The sequence below is a fragment of the Octopus bimaculoides genome, chromosome 11 (assembly GCF_001194135.2).
Source record: "Octopus bimaculoides isolate UCB-OBI-ISO-001 chromosome 11, ASM119413v2, whole genome shotgun sequence".
Classification (NCBI taxonomy): domain Eukaryota; kingdom Metazoa; phylum Mollusca; class Cephalopoda; order Octopoda; family Octopodidae; genus Octopus; species Octopus bimaculoides.
The window spans coordinates 60,874,857-60,895,230 of record NC_068991.1 but is presented as its reverse complement, the minus strand read 5'-3'; the positions used below and the strand labels follow the sequence as shown (position 1 = coordinate 60,895,230).

Genomic DNA, 20,374 nt, shown 5'->3' with positions numbered 1-20,374 from the left:
ATCTATCTATCTATCTATCTATCAATCTATCTATCTTTCTATCTATCTATATATATATATATGCACACACACACACATATTCACAAATGGAAGGTGTAAAAGACAGAGTAAAAAAAAAATTTTTTTAATAGAATTTTTTAAAATAGTAAAATAGAAATTTTAAAAAAATTTCAGGCAAACAAACAAACAAAAAAATTGCTGGAATTTAATTGAACTATTCTTGTCAGGAAATATAAGAAGACAAGAGACAAAGAAGGAGAAAGGCAAAACTATTGTTGTTGTTGTGGTTGTAGTCATCTTGTGATTGTTATAATTAGAATAACTTAGTATTGGAGATTGGTGATATGATAAGTAATTATTGCTCGTGATGGAGGCTGGGCGTTTGTTGAGCTACATTTAACTCTGTGTGTGTGTTGAAGAGAGACAACCAACAACTGTGAGACATTATGGTGGTGGTGTTGGCTGTGGTGATGGCACACTTGCTTTGACAATTGTTTATTCAGTGAAGCATTCATGACATGTTGTGTGTGACAGTGCGTGTGTGTGTTTTGAGAGAGAGAGAGAGAGAAGTCAATCAGAATAAAAACAGTTCTATGTTTGTGTGTAACTCTATGTATGTATGTGTGTGTGTGAGAGAGAGAGAAGGAGACACTGTGTGGGGGAGAGAGACTTTGTGTTTGTGTGTGTGAGAGAGAGAGAGAGACATTGTGTGTATGTGTGCGAGAGAGAGAGGGGGAGAAAGAGAGAGGCAGTGAAGAGAGAGAGAGAAGTCACCCAGAATAAAAATGGTGTACGTGTGTGTTTGACAGTGTGTGTGTGTGTGAGAGAGAAAGAGAGAGACTGTTTGGGGGTGGGAGAGAGACTATGTGTATAAGAGAGACAGTGAGAGAGAGAGAAATAATCCAGAATATAACAGTTGTGTGTGTGTGTGAAACAGTGCATGAGTGTGTTTAGAGAAGTCATCCAGAAGAAAAACATTTCTCTCTATGTGTGTGAGAGACTGTGTGTGTGTGTGTGTGTATGTGTGTTATGTAATGGTGAATTCCATCCAGATAAACATGGACGTGAGCATGTGGCCATTTGGGTGTTTAAATAGAATTTGCATGCATACTAGCGAAGCAAGCAGTTCAAACTCTTACTCTGTCACTGTGTGCAGTTGCATGCATATGCACACTTTAGCAAATGCAGTAATCCAACCATTCATTACATCTGTTTTGTTTAATAAGCCAGCATGGGTTGGTGGGCGAGTAGCTTTATTTATAAGTTTAGACATTTGTATATGAAGAGTGAGAAGAAGCATTTTTACAGTTGGGTGGATGCCTTCTCCTATTGCTAACCATTCATGCTTAAACTAGGAATGAGATCTGAAGCATGAAGAGTAATTGTCTTATCTCGAAAGATATCCCATCATAATGGTTCCAACAGGATTTGATCTCATGATTGTATTTAATAATCCAGCTTTTGTACATCATATAGTTTGTTTGTTTTTTATGAAATATATTTTCTTTTTTTATCTTTTACTTGTTTTGGTTATCAAACTTTGGCCATGCCACGGAGGGTGGGGGACACTGGCTTTGTGGGGTGGAGTTGTTAGTCACAGAAATCAACCCCAGCATTTGTTTTATTTTTTTGAGTCTGATACTTACTATTTTATTGGTCTCCTTTGCAAAGCTGTTAAGTTACAGGGTTGTAAACAAGCCAACACCAGTTGTCAAGTGGCAGAGATGACAAACACACACACACACACACACACACACATATATATATATATATATATATATATATATATATATATATATACATACAGGGTGAGTCAAAGGTAGCACCCTGTTTCTGGGAAGTCTTGCTTTCTTTGTTGTTTTGCAGGTTATTACTGACAGTTTTGAAAGTCACTAAATCTGGATCATGTATCATATTGTTAATATTCTTTGATACCCCAACCCATAAAACAAGAATTGGGAGACAAAGGTATCTCCCATTTGGGAAGTCATATATATAGTTCTTGGCATTACTAACAGAGAAGACAGATCAGGTATAAGAGGTACTGAGCAGATTAGAGCAGGAATCAGGGGAAGGTAGGATTGTACTGTAACGCAAAGAAAACAGCTGCAAGTATTCAACCACGAAATGCCTGTATCAGTGAAAGTGAGAGATGGTAAGTCGCTGAGGGTAGTTGGAAATTTCAAATACCTTGGTACATGGACACAAAGTATTGAATGGTAAAGGGTTAAATTTAGTGGTGGAACATGCCTCACAATTGAATACCAGAGTTTTAACTTTCATTGTATCCTCATCTGTTCTGGTCCAGCCAAATAATTTTCACTATTCTGCTGTACTGATTCTTTTTGTAGACCATGTGTAAGGAATAGGCCCAAAATAAACTGGGAATGAAAATTATACCTGACATCAAGCTTTATTTATTTATTTACTTATACTAGGTTAGAAAGAAAGTCCTATCACATTTCAAGATGGGAAAGAAACAAATGTTTCTTTGGACTTAATTGATATATTTAATCTAGATAATATCCCACCACCCTGGTTGTTGATAACCTGTTCTAAAGACCTACTTTAGAATAGCAGTCAAGGACTGTGTGGTTAAAAAGTTTCCTTCCAAACCATGTGCTTTCAGGTTCAGTACTACTACAAAGCACATTTGGCAACTGTTTTGTGCTATAACCCCAGGTCAACCAAAGTCTTGGGAAAAGATGTGGTAGGCAGAAACTGAAATAATCTGTTGTACGTACATACATACATACATGCATGCATACATACATAAATATACACACACACACACACAAACACACACACATACCAATAATAATTGGAGCACTAGGTTTTAGTAAATGCTTCAAAGAGAATCTTGATAAACTGGGATTTTCAGAAGGAGAAATCGACCAGCTAATTCGTACATTACAAGTGCAATCTGTGAGTGGAACAGTAAAAATATGCAAGACTTTTCTCAAGTTCCAAATGTGAATTTGTCTGTGTTAACTACATCTCAAATGTAATTGACTTGCCCCCACCCCCAAAACTGCTTGCACTATTAATTTTCTCAGAAACAAGAGAGGGTTGGTGACAGCAAGGACATCCAGTTAAAGGAAATTTGGCACCAATGAATCTCATCTGGCCTCTTACAAGCATTGTAAAATGACTGCTAAAACAATGGTGGTGGTAGCGGTGGCAGTGGCGAGGATGAAATTGTTGTTGTTGGTGGTGGTGGTGTATGTGTGTGTGTGAAATAGAGAAGTTAAGCAAATTGAAAATTTATCTGGGATTTATGGCCGTGAGGGATGATTAACAGGAAATTATTATGATGTCATGTAAAGAAAACGTAAATGAAGAAATAAAGAGTAATGTGTTCAAAACGAAAGTAGACATTGTCTAATATAAATTATATGGCTGGAGGGTTGGAAGGACTAAACTAAAACAAGTAACAGAAAATAATCAACAATAAAATATGAAACAGAGAGGAGAACAAAATATTTTGTGAATTCATTTTTTTAGGAATGTCATGGCTTTGCGGTAAGAAGCTTGCCTCCCAACCATATGGTTCTGGGTTCAGTCCCACTGTGTTGCACCTTGGGCAAGTGTCTTCTACTATATCATCAGGCCAACTAAAGCCCTGTGATTGGATTTGGTTGATGGAAACTGAAATAAGCCTGTTATGTATATATATATGTGTGTGTGTGTGTGTGCATGTCATTTGTCTGTGTTTGACTCCCCCACCTCATCATTGCTTGACAACTGATGTTGGTGCATTTACGTCCCTGTAACTTAGCAGTTCAGCAAAAGAGACCAATAGAATTAGTATTAGGCTTACATAGAATATGTCCTGGGGTTGATTACTTCAAATAAAGCCCTTTAAGGTGGTGCTCCAGCATGGTCGCAGTTGAATGATTGAAACAAGTACAAACATAAAAGAATATTTAAAAAACATTGATTTATATGCAATGGAACCCTGGTATGTATTATAACAACAACAGCAACATGGCTAATTTATCTCATGACCTAAAAATTTATATGATACAGTTTGCTATAACATGTAGGGATTGAAACAGAATGATGGTATATCTTAAAAATATATTGTGGCCTGAGAACTTACACTTTAACATCATCTGTCTTCAGACTCCATGTCTGAATTATTGCTGCAAACAGATTTATGAGATCTGCTTGCTTTAATAATGACAATGATGATGGTGGTTGATGATGATGATGATGATGATGATGTTAATAATAATAACAGCAACAATAATTATAATAGTAACAACTATGTTGTTGTTATTGTTAACACCATCATTATTATCAATATTATGATCATCATCATTATTATTATTCTAATGCTTATTCTCATTATTATCATCATCATCATCATCATCTCTAATGCGTGTGAGAGACTAAGAGAGAAAGAGAAGGATAAACAGTAGTAATAAGCTGAAAAAATAAAGAAGAAAGAAAGAAAGAAAAACAGGAATGAGTGAATATTGTCTGTTGTATATTGCCTGAATTGAAATAAAATAAACTTTTTTGATGTGGGGTAATAATTTAGTCACGTTAAACACAGTGGAGCTATCAAAGTCTATTATTTTTCCCTATTATGTAAACACACTTGCATTCACAAAGACAGTATATTTTATGGAAGTTTATTATTTTTCTTCCATTTAAACACACACATGCAAACACACATTATATTACTGAGCGATATTTTCTACAATATTTCGATGTTATTTCATTAAACTTGCAGCTTCTATGAAATCCAAAAGCTGCAAGTCTCTTCTGTATTATCACAACTGAAAACTGACATAAGCTTGATCACCAGATATTAATGTATAATAAATAATAAACTCATTGTTCCGCAAGATCACATGAAGGTATTTTTTCTTTTTATCTGTTTCAGTCATTTGACTGCAGCCATGCTAGAGCACTGCCTTTAGTTGAACAAATCAACCCTGGCACTTATGCTCTGTAATTCTAGTACTTACCCTATCGGTTTCTTTTGCCAAACCACTAAGTTACAGGGATGTAAACACACTAACATCAGTTGTCAAGTGATGGTGGGAGGACAAAAGCAGACAGACAGACACACACACACACACACATATATATACGACAGGCTTCTTTCAGTTTCTGTTTACCAAATCCACTCACAAGGCTTTGGTCGGCCCAAGGCTATTGTAGAGGTCATTTGCCCAAGGTGCCACGCAGTGGGACTGAACCCAGAACCATGTGGTTGGGAAGGAAGCTTCTTACCACACAGCAATGCCTCAGAAGGAATTTTTTTTCTTTTTTTTTTCCATTTTCATCTGTTTTTAGGACCTGGCATGGCTGTGTGGTTAAGAAACTCACTTTGCAACCATGTGGTTTTGGGTTCATTTACACCTTGGGCAAATGTTTTCTCCAACAGCACCACTGCCCCGGCTGACCAGTGCCTCATGAGCAAAATGTGTCTTTGTGTCTGTACTTGTCACCCCCACTACTTGACAACCTTTGTTGGTTTGTTTACATCCCCATGTAAAAAGCAGTTGTGTTGGTGCCATGTAGAAAGTACCTGTGCTGATGCCACGCAAAAAGCACCCAGTACACTCTCTAATGTGGTTGGCATTAGGAAAAACCTTCAGCCATAGAAAACCATACTAAAATACAATTGGAGCCTGGTGCAGCTCTCCGACTTTCCAGCTCCTGTCAAACTCTCCAATGCAAGTCAGCATGGAAAATGGAAATTAAATGATGATGATGATGATGATGATGATGATGATGATGATCTAGTCCTTTTTTTTTTCTTTTTTGTTGTTCAAGAATCTTCATTCCATTTTATTACCTTTTTCATAATTGTCTCAGAAGAATCCAACAACCATTATAACAGAGAATTAAATTTCGTCTCATTAAAAATGAGAAACGAATAATAGAAATGAATCATTTATCTTACCCTAAATGCTGAATCATAGATTAACAGGACTGCATGAACCCTAATTCTATCTTCTAACACTAAACCCTAGCCTTAAATCTGAAATGCTTACCCTAAGCCTTAATCCTAATCCCAACCATCATTGTCATTCATTTTGCATCTGTTTTTCCATGCTGGCATGGCTTAGACAGAATTTGTTGAGGCAGGTTTTCTGTGGCCAGATGCCTTTCCTGTAGCCAACCCTCACTTGTTTCCACACAAGATAATATTTTACCACAGCTAGCCATGTTTTACATGGAAGAGTGGAAAGGAACAGCATCTTTTGCACCATGATGATGCTCATTTACAATTAGACAAGGGTACATCCAAACACATACACACTCAGACATACTCAGACACATACACGCATACATTTACATATAAAACAGGCTACTTTCAGTTTCTATCTGCCATTTCCACTCACAAGGCTTTGATCAATTTGTGACTATATTAAATGCGTTTTAGCCAAGGTGTCATGCAGTAGGACTGAACCCAAGACAACATAGTTGAAAAGCAAGTTTCTTAACCACACAGCTACGTCCATGCCTAAACCACAAACCCTATCCACACCTAAAACTGTGACTAATAATAAGCAATATAAGTTGTATTAAATTTATATTAAATATTATTACATGTAGATGTACTAAAGCCAAAATGAATTAGTCCATCAAGTACCAATTTTAGAAAGTCTGTTGCAGACTGTGTAGTGTAGGATTTCCTTGTAGACTATTCTAAATTCATGTGGATCCCTTCCCAAAAACTTCAGTTTTGTGCACGTGTGTGTATGTGTGTGTGTGTGTGTGTAGTGAGAGGAAATTAGGTGTTTTCCAAAATCCACTTTTATCATGTGAGTCAGTATAACTGCATCAAACCCAGTTTTACTTAGAATGTTCTTGCTGTGTTGCATCTGTTCAGGTCTGCACAAAAGCAAGATGAAACAGAGAAGGAGGAAGGAAGGAAGGAAGGAAGGGGTGATTCATCAGCTTCAAATCAACACACACACACACACAACCCTTTTTTTATCAAATTATCAACCTTGTATATTTAACCTTATCAATTATTTGATTTATTTATCTCAAGCTTACATTTTTATTGATTTTAAATAACTGTTTTCTACTACATGCCTATCATGTTTCTTTATCAGTTTCTGAATGAACTGTTTTGCTTGGCCCACTTTTGATTTACAGCACTTTTGATTTACATACACACACACACAGATATACATGCGCACACACATACACACAAATATCTAGATTTATGTATGTAATCAGGTAAGTGCTAGTGTTTACAAAGAAGATATAAATTTATGCCCAATACAAGAAGTAATGCTTATGTATATTTCACAACTCCTAGTTCCATGTCTCTGAACCTGAGGTTACCTTATAGAAAGGGACTGATTTTAAGAAATTTTCAAAAGATAAAAGGAAATTATTGAAAATACCATTCAACTAAAATGTATAATGTTTTTAGAGAAGGAAAAATGAGGACAAGAATAAATGGTAAAATAAAATGCAGAATCATTATCTTCATTGTCACCATCATCATTTAATGTCCAGTTTTCCATGTTTGCATGGGTCAGATGGAATTTGTTGGCATAAGTTTTTCTATGGCTAGATGCCCTTCCTGTCACTAACCTTCACCAGTTTCAAAGCAAGATAATATTTACCCATGCCTGGACATTTTGTTCCACAGAAGATTGGAAAAGATATACAATCTTGCTTGTATGATAATGTTCATTCACATTTACAAGGAGTTTTATTGGTCTCTCGCTCAACTGCATCCCACACATAATAATCAAGGGTGTTGCAGTCTGGGGAGTTAGGTGGCCAGATGTTAGGGGTGCTGTAGTTGCAGAAATTGTCTGACAGCCATGACTGGGTTCTCCTGCTTGTGTGGCATGGTGCAGAATCCTCTTGCCAGACATAGGGTCTTGCCAGACATAGGGTCTTGACTAAGGGCAGCACTACTTACTCCAGGCACTTGATATAGGGCTCTGTGTTGAGTCTGAGGCCATGTGGGAAGAAGAATGGAAGCATAATGTCGCCATCACTAGTGATCACTCCAAACACCATGATGTTGACTGGATGTTTGACTTTTATCACATTCGGTACATGTTTTGGGGACACGGCAAGCCAATGGTTATTCTGTGTGTTCACCATCTGTTTGTATTAGAGCTTCTGTCATGAATTCCAAGCACTACAGCATGTCGTTTCCAAATTTCTGGCAGAGTGAATTGTATCATGGTGCTGTTTTTCTTACAGATGGTGCCCAACTGACCCTACTATACTGTGTAGTTAGTAAAATCCTGTATGTGCAAAGTAAAAATATAAAATGGCAACAATTTACCCATTGCACCCTATACACACACACACACACACACACAATGAGCTTCTTTCAACTTCCATCTACCAAATCCACTCACAAGGCTTTGGTTAGCCCAGATCTATAGAAGACACTTGCTCAAGGTGCATTGCAGTGATATTCAACCAAAAACCTCATGATTAGGCAGTGCTCCAGCATGGCCACAGTCAAATGACTGGAACAAATAAAAGAATAAATTAAAAGAATTAGAAAGCAAGCTTCTTCATCATGTGATCACACCTGTGCTTGAAAAAAAAACTAAAAATAAAAATAAGCAACTAACTCAGAAAAGAGAATGAGTAACATTTATAATCCTTAGAAAGTTAAAGAAGTGATTTTTTTAAATTCTCAATCGCAGAATAATGCTAATATAGCCAGAACAGGATAAACTACCCCTATTTTGCAGAGAAAAGTGTAGGTGGCTAGCTTAATTTGAATTTAATTTATAATCCTATTTTTGCAACTTGTCTTCGGAAAGAAAATTTATACATTGTATGAGAATTATACTACAACTGTAGATTATCCTAAAACATAAAATGTACCTGCAGACAAATGAATATAATAAACCTTATCATAATTAAGAAGCTACAGATGACATGAAAATTATAATGTATGTGTGTTGCTATATATTTAATTGTCATGTATGTTTGTTTTTGTGTGACAATGATGAAATAAGAGTTCTTATAACAACTTTGCATTTTCCAGGTTGGTTGTCTTGCAGAATTGAACAGAGTACTGAAGTTGGCCAATTTCAAAGACCATGAGCAACTACAAGTAGAATTCTGTTCCAACAACTTTTTTGAAATGAAAAACCTGGTTCATGGTTATATGTCTGGAACTATTCTTCCTATGTACCAGGATCTATTCATGGAGCAACGTAAGTACTTTGATTTCATTTATCTTAGGATAAAATAACAATAGTTAAGAAAGAAAGCATCTTACAATACATAAAGCAAAAAAGTTAAATAACCTTTAGATCTTTCAAGCATAAAGGCTTTTCATCAGAAGCAAACTTTCACACAACAATCAACACGGGCAGTAGTGTTGAGACTAACATTTCTTGACTGTTTACTACTGATGAAGGGCTTTTGTGCCTAAAATATAAAGTTTATTAAACATTTTCCTTTACACTGTTGGAAGATCTCTATCTTCAATATTTTGTCATTTAATTTCTTTATCACAATGCTTCAAGCAAGCTGCAATGCTCTTCTTATTATATTAGGGTAGTGTCATTTATAGATTTATTAAATAAAGTTCATCTATACAATGGGCTTCTTTCAGCCTCTATCCACCAAATCTATCTGCAAGGATGTGTGTGTGTGTGTGTACCATTGTCTAGATATCATGTGATGGTTGTAAGCGAGCATCATTTTCATACAAACAAGGTTTTTTGTTTCCACTCTTCCATAGAAAACGTGTCTGGCTATGGGAAAATATTACTTTACTTGGAAACAGGTGAAGGTTGATGACAGGAAGAGCATCCAACTATAGCGAAATTTGCCTCAACAAATTCCATCTGATTCCTGCAAGCACAGGAAACTGGATGTTAAATCAGATAAGGAGGAGGCGGGTGTAAGGTTAATACTTTGTATAGATCAGCAACAGTGGTTGTGAAACAATACAACATCATGTGACATGTGATATAACAGAGTGTGACGTACTGTACATCAGTGTGGAATGGGGGGGGGGTATAGTAATGTGTAACAGGTGGCAAGGCAGTTTGTAACACCAAATAGTATAGGAGAATGTAATATGCAATACAATAGAATGTGACATACAATGTGGAATGGAGGATCAGTTTACAGTAACATGTAACAGGTAACAAGGAAGTTTGGGATACCATGCAATACAGGGGAGTGTGACATGGGACATTGAAGCTTGTAACACCTGGTAAGGAAGTGTGCAGAATGCAATAGAATGAATTACAAGAATGTGGAATGGAACACATCATGGTATGGTACATCTTACCTCTAAAGGAGCCTCTCTGTCAACTTCGTAGAAATAACAGTCGCCCTCCCTCTCTCTCTCTCTCTCTCTCTCTCTCTCTCTCTCTCTCTCTCTCTCTCTCTTGCTCGTTCTCTTCCTTTCTTTGATAAAAGAAGACTTGGTGCATAATAAGGTCCTAGATATATCACAGCTGAAAAAAAAATGGGTTGACCATATTTGGAATGCTTTTGATGATAGATCTACTCAATCATGTGTGACCTGGGGCTAAATAACAAGAACACCGATTGACCCCTTCCCTTTTCAGGCCAACACAGAACACAATGAATTGAATTGTTTGCTGCAGCATATTTTGATTGTTGCGTGCCCTGCCTACATTCTCAGCTGGGTTCATTGAGTCCATTAATGCTCTTTGTTTCAAGACACACTGTAATACCTGGTGATTTCTCCTCTTCTCCATTCATCCCCTTAACTATTTTTCCACTCTTTCTGCAGAACGTAAAGAAAGGTTAAAATTTTCTATCCACTTTAGCTTTGCATATAAACAAATATTTATTTATAGCAGAAAGTCATTTACTCTTGATAATCCTATCCCTTACAGTTGATAATCCTGTTTCCCGAGTCATAATGAACATTTACCGCATGACATTCTCGAACTGTCTTCATAGGTGCCATTTTGTGTTTCGTGGTATTCTAAGAGATCTTGATCTTTTCTTCTTAAATATTCTCTTTCAAAATTGGTTTGACATTAAAATATATTGATGTTGGCTGCTTTTTATTTTTCTTGTTGACTTTGAAGTTAGGTTGTGGAACCAGTGACCACAAATTTAAACTCCTCCTGCAGCTTCTCAAGTGTACCTGCATGCAGTACAAGACAGCATTACTTAACTTGTCCTTGTATTCTTGGTTGAAAATGTTATTCACATTTCTTTCAGAATTCACTAGATTGTCTTTGGTCGAGGTATCCAGGTGTAAAAATACTTGATCCACTACTTATTCATTTGTGAATATTGTAATTTAAAGAATTTTCTCGCTAATTCTTTAGCTTGCAAATGGATGTTGAAATTTTGCATAGCATAACATATGTTAAAGAGCCAAAAAAAAAATCTGATTTGTTAGTTTTGATAAATTTTCATCTTTATAGCGTTTTATTTTCCTTTTATAAGAAGTCTGACAGTTCACTTAACTGCTACAATTCTTCCTTTTACACTGGAAAATACATAATGAAAGAAAGATAATCATTTACCAAAAATGATTTCCTCTTTAGGCAGAATGCCATTTCTATATAATTCATTCATTCATTTAACCACAGTATACAACTGGTACTTATTTTATTTAATCTTGCTCAGAAATGTATTGAGGTAAAAATCAATAACAGCAAGATCTGAACTCATTATTGAATAACACGAAAGCAGAAGTAGATACAGTAAAACATCTTAGTGTTGCACTCTGTCTCTGTACTAACCCCCACACATCTTCTCCCTGGGTCTTGTAAATATATTGGCGACAGGAAGACTGACAGTGCTTCATTTATATAAGAACTAAGCAAATTCTTCACCAACTCCACCACCTTAATTATTTGTTGTAATAAAAATTATACAATGGATGGAATGAATAACTAATGAATAATACATATTCCCCATCTTGGGGTATATTTACTTCCTGTTGTCTCCTTGCACACGTGCATGCACGCGCACACACACACGTGCATACACACACACACACACACACATACATACATCTTCTGATTTTACAGCAGCCAAATAGATTGATTGTTAGGTCAACAAAGTCAATGTATTGTTAATGCTAGATCTTCTAATTTCTTTCCTTACTGTTGGGAATCCATTAAGAAAACGGCAGAACTCTTGTACTAGAAGTGCTGAGACTAAAATACATTCGGAAAGACATTATGTTAGTTCATCTCTGTAGAAAGTAAATGTCGTCGTCGTCGTCTTCTTCTTCTTCTTCTTCTTCTTCTTCTTCTTCTTCTTCTTCTTCTTCTTCTTCTTCTTCTTCTTCTTCTTCTTCTTCTCCTTCTCCTCCTCCTCCTCCTCCTCCTCCTCCTAATGTTGCTATTTAGGCACAGGCATAGATGAGTGGTTAAAAATTTGCTTCTCAACCACATGGTTTCAGGTTCAGTCCTACTGTATGGCACCTTGGGCAAGTGTCTTCTGCAGTATCCCCCAGATGACCGGTAGAATGTGACAGCTGGACTTGGTTGTTTGTACACTGGCGGTTTGACACGGCTGGATGGACATTGAACCAGTTTTGGCAATAGTACTTTTTGGCACTAGAAGCAAACACACACACACATGTATGTATATGCAGAAATATACATATACATAGAGAGAATGGAAGATAGTGAGACATTACAATTTATTTTTTGAACACAAGTGACATAAACAGCCATCTATTTTTTCATACACATAGAGATAAATATGGTGACACATAGACAGAGAGGGGGGGTGAGGGGGAGAGAATGAGAGAAACATTAAAATGTTTAATGTCAAATAAGTCAGCATTGGATCAGTGATGCCAACAGGTGGTGCCAAAATGGCTGTGCCATAACTGCCCAATGCTATAACTGTGAATTTGATAGATAGATGTGTCCTCTGTGTGTGTGTGTGATCACATGCACAGGAGTGTTCATCATTATTATTATCATCATTTAATGTTCAATGCTGGTATGGGTTGGGTGGTTTAACAGAAACCATTGTGTGCAGGGTCTGCTTTTGCATGGTTTTTATGACTGGATGCCCTTCTTTATAGCGTGGACTGGGTGCTTTTTTTTTTGTGCCACCTGCACTATTGAGACCATCATGCAATTTTCAGCAGGACTACTAACCCTGGGGGTAAGTAGCAGGGACTCAGCTTCATGCTAAGAGACAAGGGGATTACTGTGAGGTGGGGTAGAGTGGGTTTCTGCTGATTGATGTGCATGGCTACTCACCTAGTATTCAAAAAGAAAAAAGAAATTGCTTGTATTCAGCATTTTGCATGAAAAAGTCCTGAGCTACAAACAGTGATCATCATCATCATCATCATCATTATCATCATTTAAATCCAGTTTCCATGCTGGCATGGGTTGGACGGTTTGACTGAGGGCTGGCGAGCCAGAAGGCTGCACCAGGCTCCAATCTGATATGGTAAAGTTTCTACAGTTGGATGTCTTTCCTAACATCAACCACTCTGAGAGTGTAGTGGGTGCTTTTACATGCCACCAGCACGAGGGCCAGTCAGGCAGTACTGGCATCGGCCACACTCAAGTGGTGCTTTGTCCATAAAAATAAAAAATGAAAATAAGCAACTAAATAAAAGGAAAGATAGTGTAATATTTATAGTCTCATTTTTGCCACTTATCTTCAGAAAGGAAGCTTATATGCTGTATGAGAATTATAGCAATTCACTGATCATTGACATTCCCACTCAATCATCTGCAAGCTCTGTGCTTTAAAGATGAATGAATGGAAGCCTCTTGCTTAAAAAACAGGTAAGGTTTAGCAACAGAAAGTGCACCCAACTGTAAAACAATGCCTCAGTACTATGTATTTATCATCATTATTGTCATCAACATTTAACGTCCACTTTACCGTGCTAGCATGGGTCAGATTGAATTTGTTGAGGCAAATTATTCTAAGGCTGGATGCCCTTCCTGTTGCCAATAGATTTGTTTCCAAGTAAGTTAGTATTTCCCATGGCCAGACACATTTTTCACAGATGACCACGTGGTTGGGAAGCAAGCTTCTCGACCACTCAGCCACATCTGGTTGAAAATGTTTAGTACTCATTTTATTTGTCCAACAAACCTTTGTCCCATTCTTCAAACATCCCTTAAAGCTTAATATGAAAGGTGATAGAAACCCCTGTTCTTGGGTCAGTTGTCTAAGATGGCAATATGGTAGTAACATTAAGGGTATGAGCAAATGAATTGTATTGACTGAAGTAGGCAAACCAGGTATCTTAAACCAAGGAGTATTAAGGATTTCAAGATACATCAGACTATCCTTTATTATTATTATTATTATTATTATTATTATTATTATTATTATTATTATTATTATTATTATTATTATTATTATCATTATTATTATTATTATTGAGTGAGAGAGCAGTACATGCCATCAAAGTGACACTGGGGTAAAATATATGAAGCCCATTATACCCGTCATGACTACTCGTCTGATAAAGATACACCAGGCACATGCATCTCAACCATATGTGCATGACATGGTGATCTCATATCAAGATAAACAGTGCATGACCTTGCAGGTGGGGCCCAGTTAGAATTTTCTTTAGGTCGAGTAGCCCTTCCCACTCAAACGGTCCTTGAATAAGGGTTGTTTAAGGATGTTCAATGAAACACTCATGTTTCCATAGGTGAATTATTCAGAACCCTCTCAACACATGACTATGATGCTTTCTCATTACTTCTGCTTGTGATCAGAGATGCACATATCATCAGCCACTAAGGGACATGCTCAACTGGTTAAAGTCAAACAACTGACATGCAAATCTGGTTTTGAACAGAATGTTTTCTGTAGCCCATCTTTTACACCAAGACAAAACAATGTACATGATAACACTTCCAATTAGTTAAGATCAGGAGCCATGAGAGCTGGTGCCTGGTACTGCATCATGGGCATTTATTGCTATTATTATTATTATTATTATTATTATTATTATTTTGAATTTAATGTTTCTTTTTAAAAATACTTGTTTTTATTTATATGCAGAAAAATGTACCAACTCAGTTGTTACATCACAATATGCTTGCTTTAATGGCTGCTCTTTCTGCAGTCTCTTTTGCAGTCTCTTCTTCAAACTCATTACGTTTTGAGTTCAAATCCACTGAGGGGTCAATAATATCAACTATTTCCCTTCTACTAAAATTGCTAGCCTTGTACCAAAATTTGAAATATTACTACTATGACGACAGCAACTGCTACAATTAGTATTATTATTATTATTATTATTATTATCATTATTATTATTATCATCAGAGTAAAAAAAAACAAAATTATAACAAAGACTAACACTGGAATTTTAAATTCCCAGTGGAAAATAATTCACTTACATTGTTAATGATCTTAACAAAAGTATGAATGTCACAACTTCCTTGTTGCTATTCTTAAAGAACCATTGTTGTCAGCATCAGCTTCTCAGCCATTGTTAATATCAGCATGATAATTATTTCTATGCAATATTTGTATGTCACAGAAATGTGATAAATGTAAATTAACACTTTACAGTAATGTAAAGTTCCATTAACATCACTTCAAATTGTGCATTTTGCTGCACCAAATGCATTTGTATCAAATGATTGTTCTCTTTATGACTGCTTTACAGCAATATGCAGCATTTATTGCATGCAGCCAGTAAAGTTTTGTTTGTTTTTTTTTGGGGGGGGGGTGCTTGTCATTTGTCAAGAAATATATTTTGAAAAATATATTTTTTTAAAAAATCATTTGTTTTTAATAATTTAAACTGATAATTGTTTCTTAATTTTTTTTTTCTTGTTTTTACAGAATTTGTTTGCCCAAGTATTGGATTTTATGAATTTTTACACTTGAATTATCTGCAGCAGATTCTATCTTGGCAAAAAGAAAGTGGTTGTTTTGGTATAATGCCACCAGTGAAACCTAAAAACCTCAAAGAGAATTTCTTTACCAATAAAAAGTTTGAGGAATATTATTATGATCAGAATGATGCAAGTATAAAAGATAAGACAGAAATGAAGGAGCCGAAACCTCTGAATTTTCCAGAACACAAGGCTGCTTCCATTCGTTTTGTAAATAGATTAACAGCTCCTACAGGAATCCTAAACATTGTGAAAACTATAACAAACAAACCCCAAAATTTATTAATACAACCAATGCCAGCTAAACTTGTACAGAAAATCTCAAATAATAAACTTTCTGACATTGGTGTAGACCCGTTGAAGCCCATTTTAATGAATGCATCCCATAAACCAGACAAAAATGTTGCTATTGTGAATTTACAAGACTCAAATAAAGTAAAAAATCAAAGTGAAATCCATTTACAGCTTGTGCAACCCATGGATCAGAGGATTAAACCACAAGCTCAGCGTAGACTTCTGATGGAAAAAGAGCTAAGTGGTAAGTTATCATTGTTGTTGAGTGTCTTTTTAAGATATCTGTGTACTAATTCCACTCCAATATTTTACATCTCTGTGTGTTCTTTCACAAAAACCTGCATCTCAGATCCATGTTCTAACACTTCTATATTTCACTGTTCCTATATTAACTGTTTCTTATTCATTATCTCTCTCTTAGATATCATGATTGTATCTGTGTTTGTTGTGGAGGCATGAGGCTTAGGAGTTAGGGTATTCAACTCATGAAGTGAGTTTGATTCTTGACTGTGCATTGTGTTCTTGAGCAAGACACTTTGTTTCATGCTGCTCCAGTTCATTCATCTGGCAAAGATGAATAATACCTGTATTTCAAAGGGCCAGTCTTATCAAATTCTTTGTTATGCTGAATCTCCCTGAGAACTTACATTAAGGATTCATACGTCTGTGGAGTGCTCAGCCACTTGCATGTTACAGATCAACTAGAACCCTCATCATCATAACCAATGAAGCCCCAGTTTGTTTGTTTTTTTATGTGGCTGTATCTCTCGGTAACTCTATTGTGTATGGTTGTATGTCTCAATGGTAGGACTGAATGTGTAAGTTTATGTCTTAGTAATAGAATGAATTGTTGTGTAACTAACAGTATGTTTCACTAAAATGGACTGAGTGAGGATGTACGAGGGTGAATCAAAAAGTAATGCCATTTTGTTTAGGACAGGTATAATTACCAACACAGGAACATGTATCATACATCAAAATGAAGTTGGTCCTCTGTGGATCACATCCCTACTTCTCAACATAGTCACCGTTTCTCTCAATAGCAATGTTCCACCTTCGAATGAGAGCATGTATCCCTGCCCCATAAAATTCAGTTTACTGTTCTTTGAGCCACTTCTTCATTACAGTTTACACTTCCTTGTCACTGGACTATCCTCGTTACTGGACTTTTATCTCTTTGGCCTCATGAAAGAGGGTTTGAGAGGCAAACATTTTTCCAGTGACGAGGAAGTGAAATCTGTAGTGAAGAGGTGGCTCAAAGAACAGTCAACAGAATTTTACAGAACAGGGATATATGCTCTCATTCGAAGTTGGAACATTGCTACTGAGAGAAACAGTGACTATGTTGAGAAGTAGGGATGTGCTCCATAGAAGACCAGCTTCACTTTGATGTATGATACATATTACTGTGTTGGTAATTATACTTGTCCTAAACAAAATGGCATTACTTTTTGACTCACCCTCATATGTCTCAGTAAACGGACTGAGTGTGACTGTATATATCAGTAAATGGACTGACTTAAGATCTATGCCTCACTAAATGGACTGAGTGTAACTGTATGACTCAGTAAATGGACTGAGTGAGGCTCTGTGTCTCACTAAATGGACTGAGTAAGGCTGTATGTCTCACTAAATAGACCATGTTATCCAATTTCAGATTCCAGATAGTATTTCATTTATCTCACTTAACTTCTCATTTACCTATGAAATCAAGGCAGTTTTATAGGTAATCCATCACTTCCTTACATTATGCATTTAAAACCTTTTCCTCAAAACCTTAAGGAAAACAGATGAATTCCTTCAGAGTTGAGTAGCTGAGGTGTGGAATTTTTGATGCATGCTGCTTCATTTATTTATGTGAATGTCCAGATTTATAGAATTGGATGAGAGAATAACTGTAAAAAATTGTCCAACAAATTTTCTCTGAATTATCTCAAAATTGGTGATGTCTTGTTTCTGAGCATTTTACAGTTAGAACTATTTTATATCTGACATCATCATCATCATCATCATCACTGCTGCCTCTGCTGCTGCCTTCATCTTCCTGGTGCTGTTTCCTCTTCCTTCTTCTTCTTCTTCTTCTCATTATCATTTAACATCCATATCCCATGCTGCCATAGGTTGAACAGTTTAATAGAATCTGATGGGCTCAAGGACTACATTATGCTCCAGTGTGTCTGCTTTCACATGGATTCGATAGCTGGATGCTCTTCGAATGCTAAATGCTTCACAGCATGCAGTGGGTGCTGTTAACTCATGCTGCCAACACTAGTGAGGCCAACATGCAGTTTGCAAGACTATTAACCCCAGAGTGTGGTAGGGAACAACTTTATACCTGAGAATATTGTGCCCTTTTACTCTTTGGCTAGTTTCGGCTTGAGAGTTATAGCCATGCTGGGGCCTCTATCAGTCAAGGATAACTATTCAGCTGCAAGCCTAGGTAAGATTTTTTTGAGGAAAACTGGCATGATTGTGTAATTAAGAAGTTTGCTTCCCAATCACATGGCTTTAGGTTCAGTCTCACTATGTACCTTGGTATCTTCTATTATAGTCCCAGGCTGACGAGGCCTTTTGAGTGGATTTAGATGATGGAAACTGAAAGAAGCCCATGGTGTGTGCTTACTTTCATACTGCATGATAGTTGTAAATGATAGTATCACTGCCATACAGGCAATGTCATTCAATTTGAATAGTCTGCAAAAACATGTCTGGCCAGGAAGATGTATTACCTTGCCTGGATAGAGGTAAGGGTTGGCAACAGGAAAGACATCTGGCCGTAGAAAATCTGTATCAACAAATCCTGCCCAGCTCATGCAAACATGGAAAAGTGAACATTAAAACGATGATGGTAGTGGTGGTGGCAGCAGCGGCACCTGGTTGTTGTTCATGCATGCAAGTTTCCCTTCCCCATACCACCAATGTCATTCAAAAGAAAAGACAGCCAAACTTATACCAATACAACTTGGCATCAGTGTCACCACAGGTGTTGCTATCAGAATGAAAAGAGCCAAAACAGATCCCACATTTTGCTCAACTTTCTAATTGTTCCATCAATTCACCAATCTGGATTGGTACTTTTTTTTATCAATTCTGAAAGGATGAATGGTAAAGTTGATCATGGCAGAATTTGAACTCAGAGCACAAAGATTAAGAACAAACACTACAGGTATTTTATCCAAAACTCTAATTACTCGGTCACTTCCCTGCTTTGCCTGATAGACAATAACCATGTCACTGATTCACCTTATATAGGCATAAGTTTTCAATGAGGAGAGGCAAAGATTATGTAGTATTGATCCTTTCCTAACATAACTGAAGTGAATGCTTAGTGGTATATAGGCCTATGATCAAAAACGTCCCGTCCATGACCATTCCATCTTTCATTCACAGAAGGTATCTCTAGGACAACATTATCCAATGTGTCTTCTTTTCTAAGCTGGTAGAATGTAATTCAAAAATGATTTGGTTGCTATCTCTAGCAGTTTCAGTGTCCATATGGAGGCTCCCTTTTTGGCTCATGAAGTAAATTGAAATATCAAAGTCTCAGAATCAAAATCAAGCAATGGATTTGGCTTGCTGTGGAATTATCTAATTCTTTGGCTTATTGTGGAATTGTCTAATTCTTTGTCTTGCTGTGGAATTATCTAACTCCAAGTCTTATTTCACCAAATTTACATTGCTTAAATGATATTATTAAATGATAATGATAACACTGAATTAAGACAAGAAATAAAAAAAAAAAGATTTATTTTATCTCTCTTGAATTTTCCAAATTTCTAAATTCTTATGATGTAGACAACATACAACGCCACTAGTAAGAACACACCTAAAATTGATGGAGAAATTTAAAGGATTGCTTTGGTAGAATGGTAGAACATTTTTCATGTTTACAAAAGACATAGGTTCAAGTCCCACAAGAGGCCTTCAACATTTTCCACCTAAAGGTTTTTGAACCCAATATTTACATGCTATTATCTATACCGAGCCAGCAGAATCATAAGCATGTTGGACAAACTGCTAAGTAGCATTTCATTCTTCTTTATGTCCTGAGTTCAAATTCTGCCAAGGTTGACATTGTCTTTCATCCTTCCAGGGGCAATGAACTAAGTACCCAACTGTAAAACAGTGCCTCAGTACTATGTATTTATCATCATTATTGTCATCAACATTTAACGTCCACTTTACCGTGCTGGCATGAGTCAGATAGAATTTGTTGAGGCAAATTATTCTAAGGCTGGATGCCCTTCCTGTTGCCA

The 20,374-nt window shown here is 36.5% G+C and overlaps 1 protein-coding gene across 1 annotated transcript in view; it reads left to right on the top strand.

Moving 5' to 3' along the window:
* Nucleotides 1-20,374, top strand: part of LOC106875733 (uncharacterized) — a 311,359-nt gene that overhangs the window by 288,459 nt on the left and 2,526 nt on the right. The window contains exons 4-5 of the mRNA XM_052971892.1: nt 9,008-9,179; nt 15,772-16,362. Of these exons, the coding sequence (XP_052827852.1) occupies nt 9,008-9,179; nt 15,772-16,362 (763 nt within the window). The remainder of the gene's footprint in view (nt 1-9,007; nt 9,180-15,771; nt 16,363-20,374) is intronic.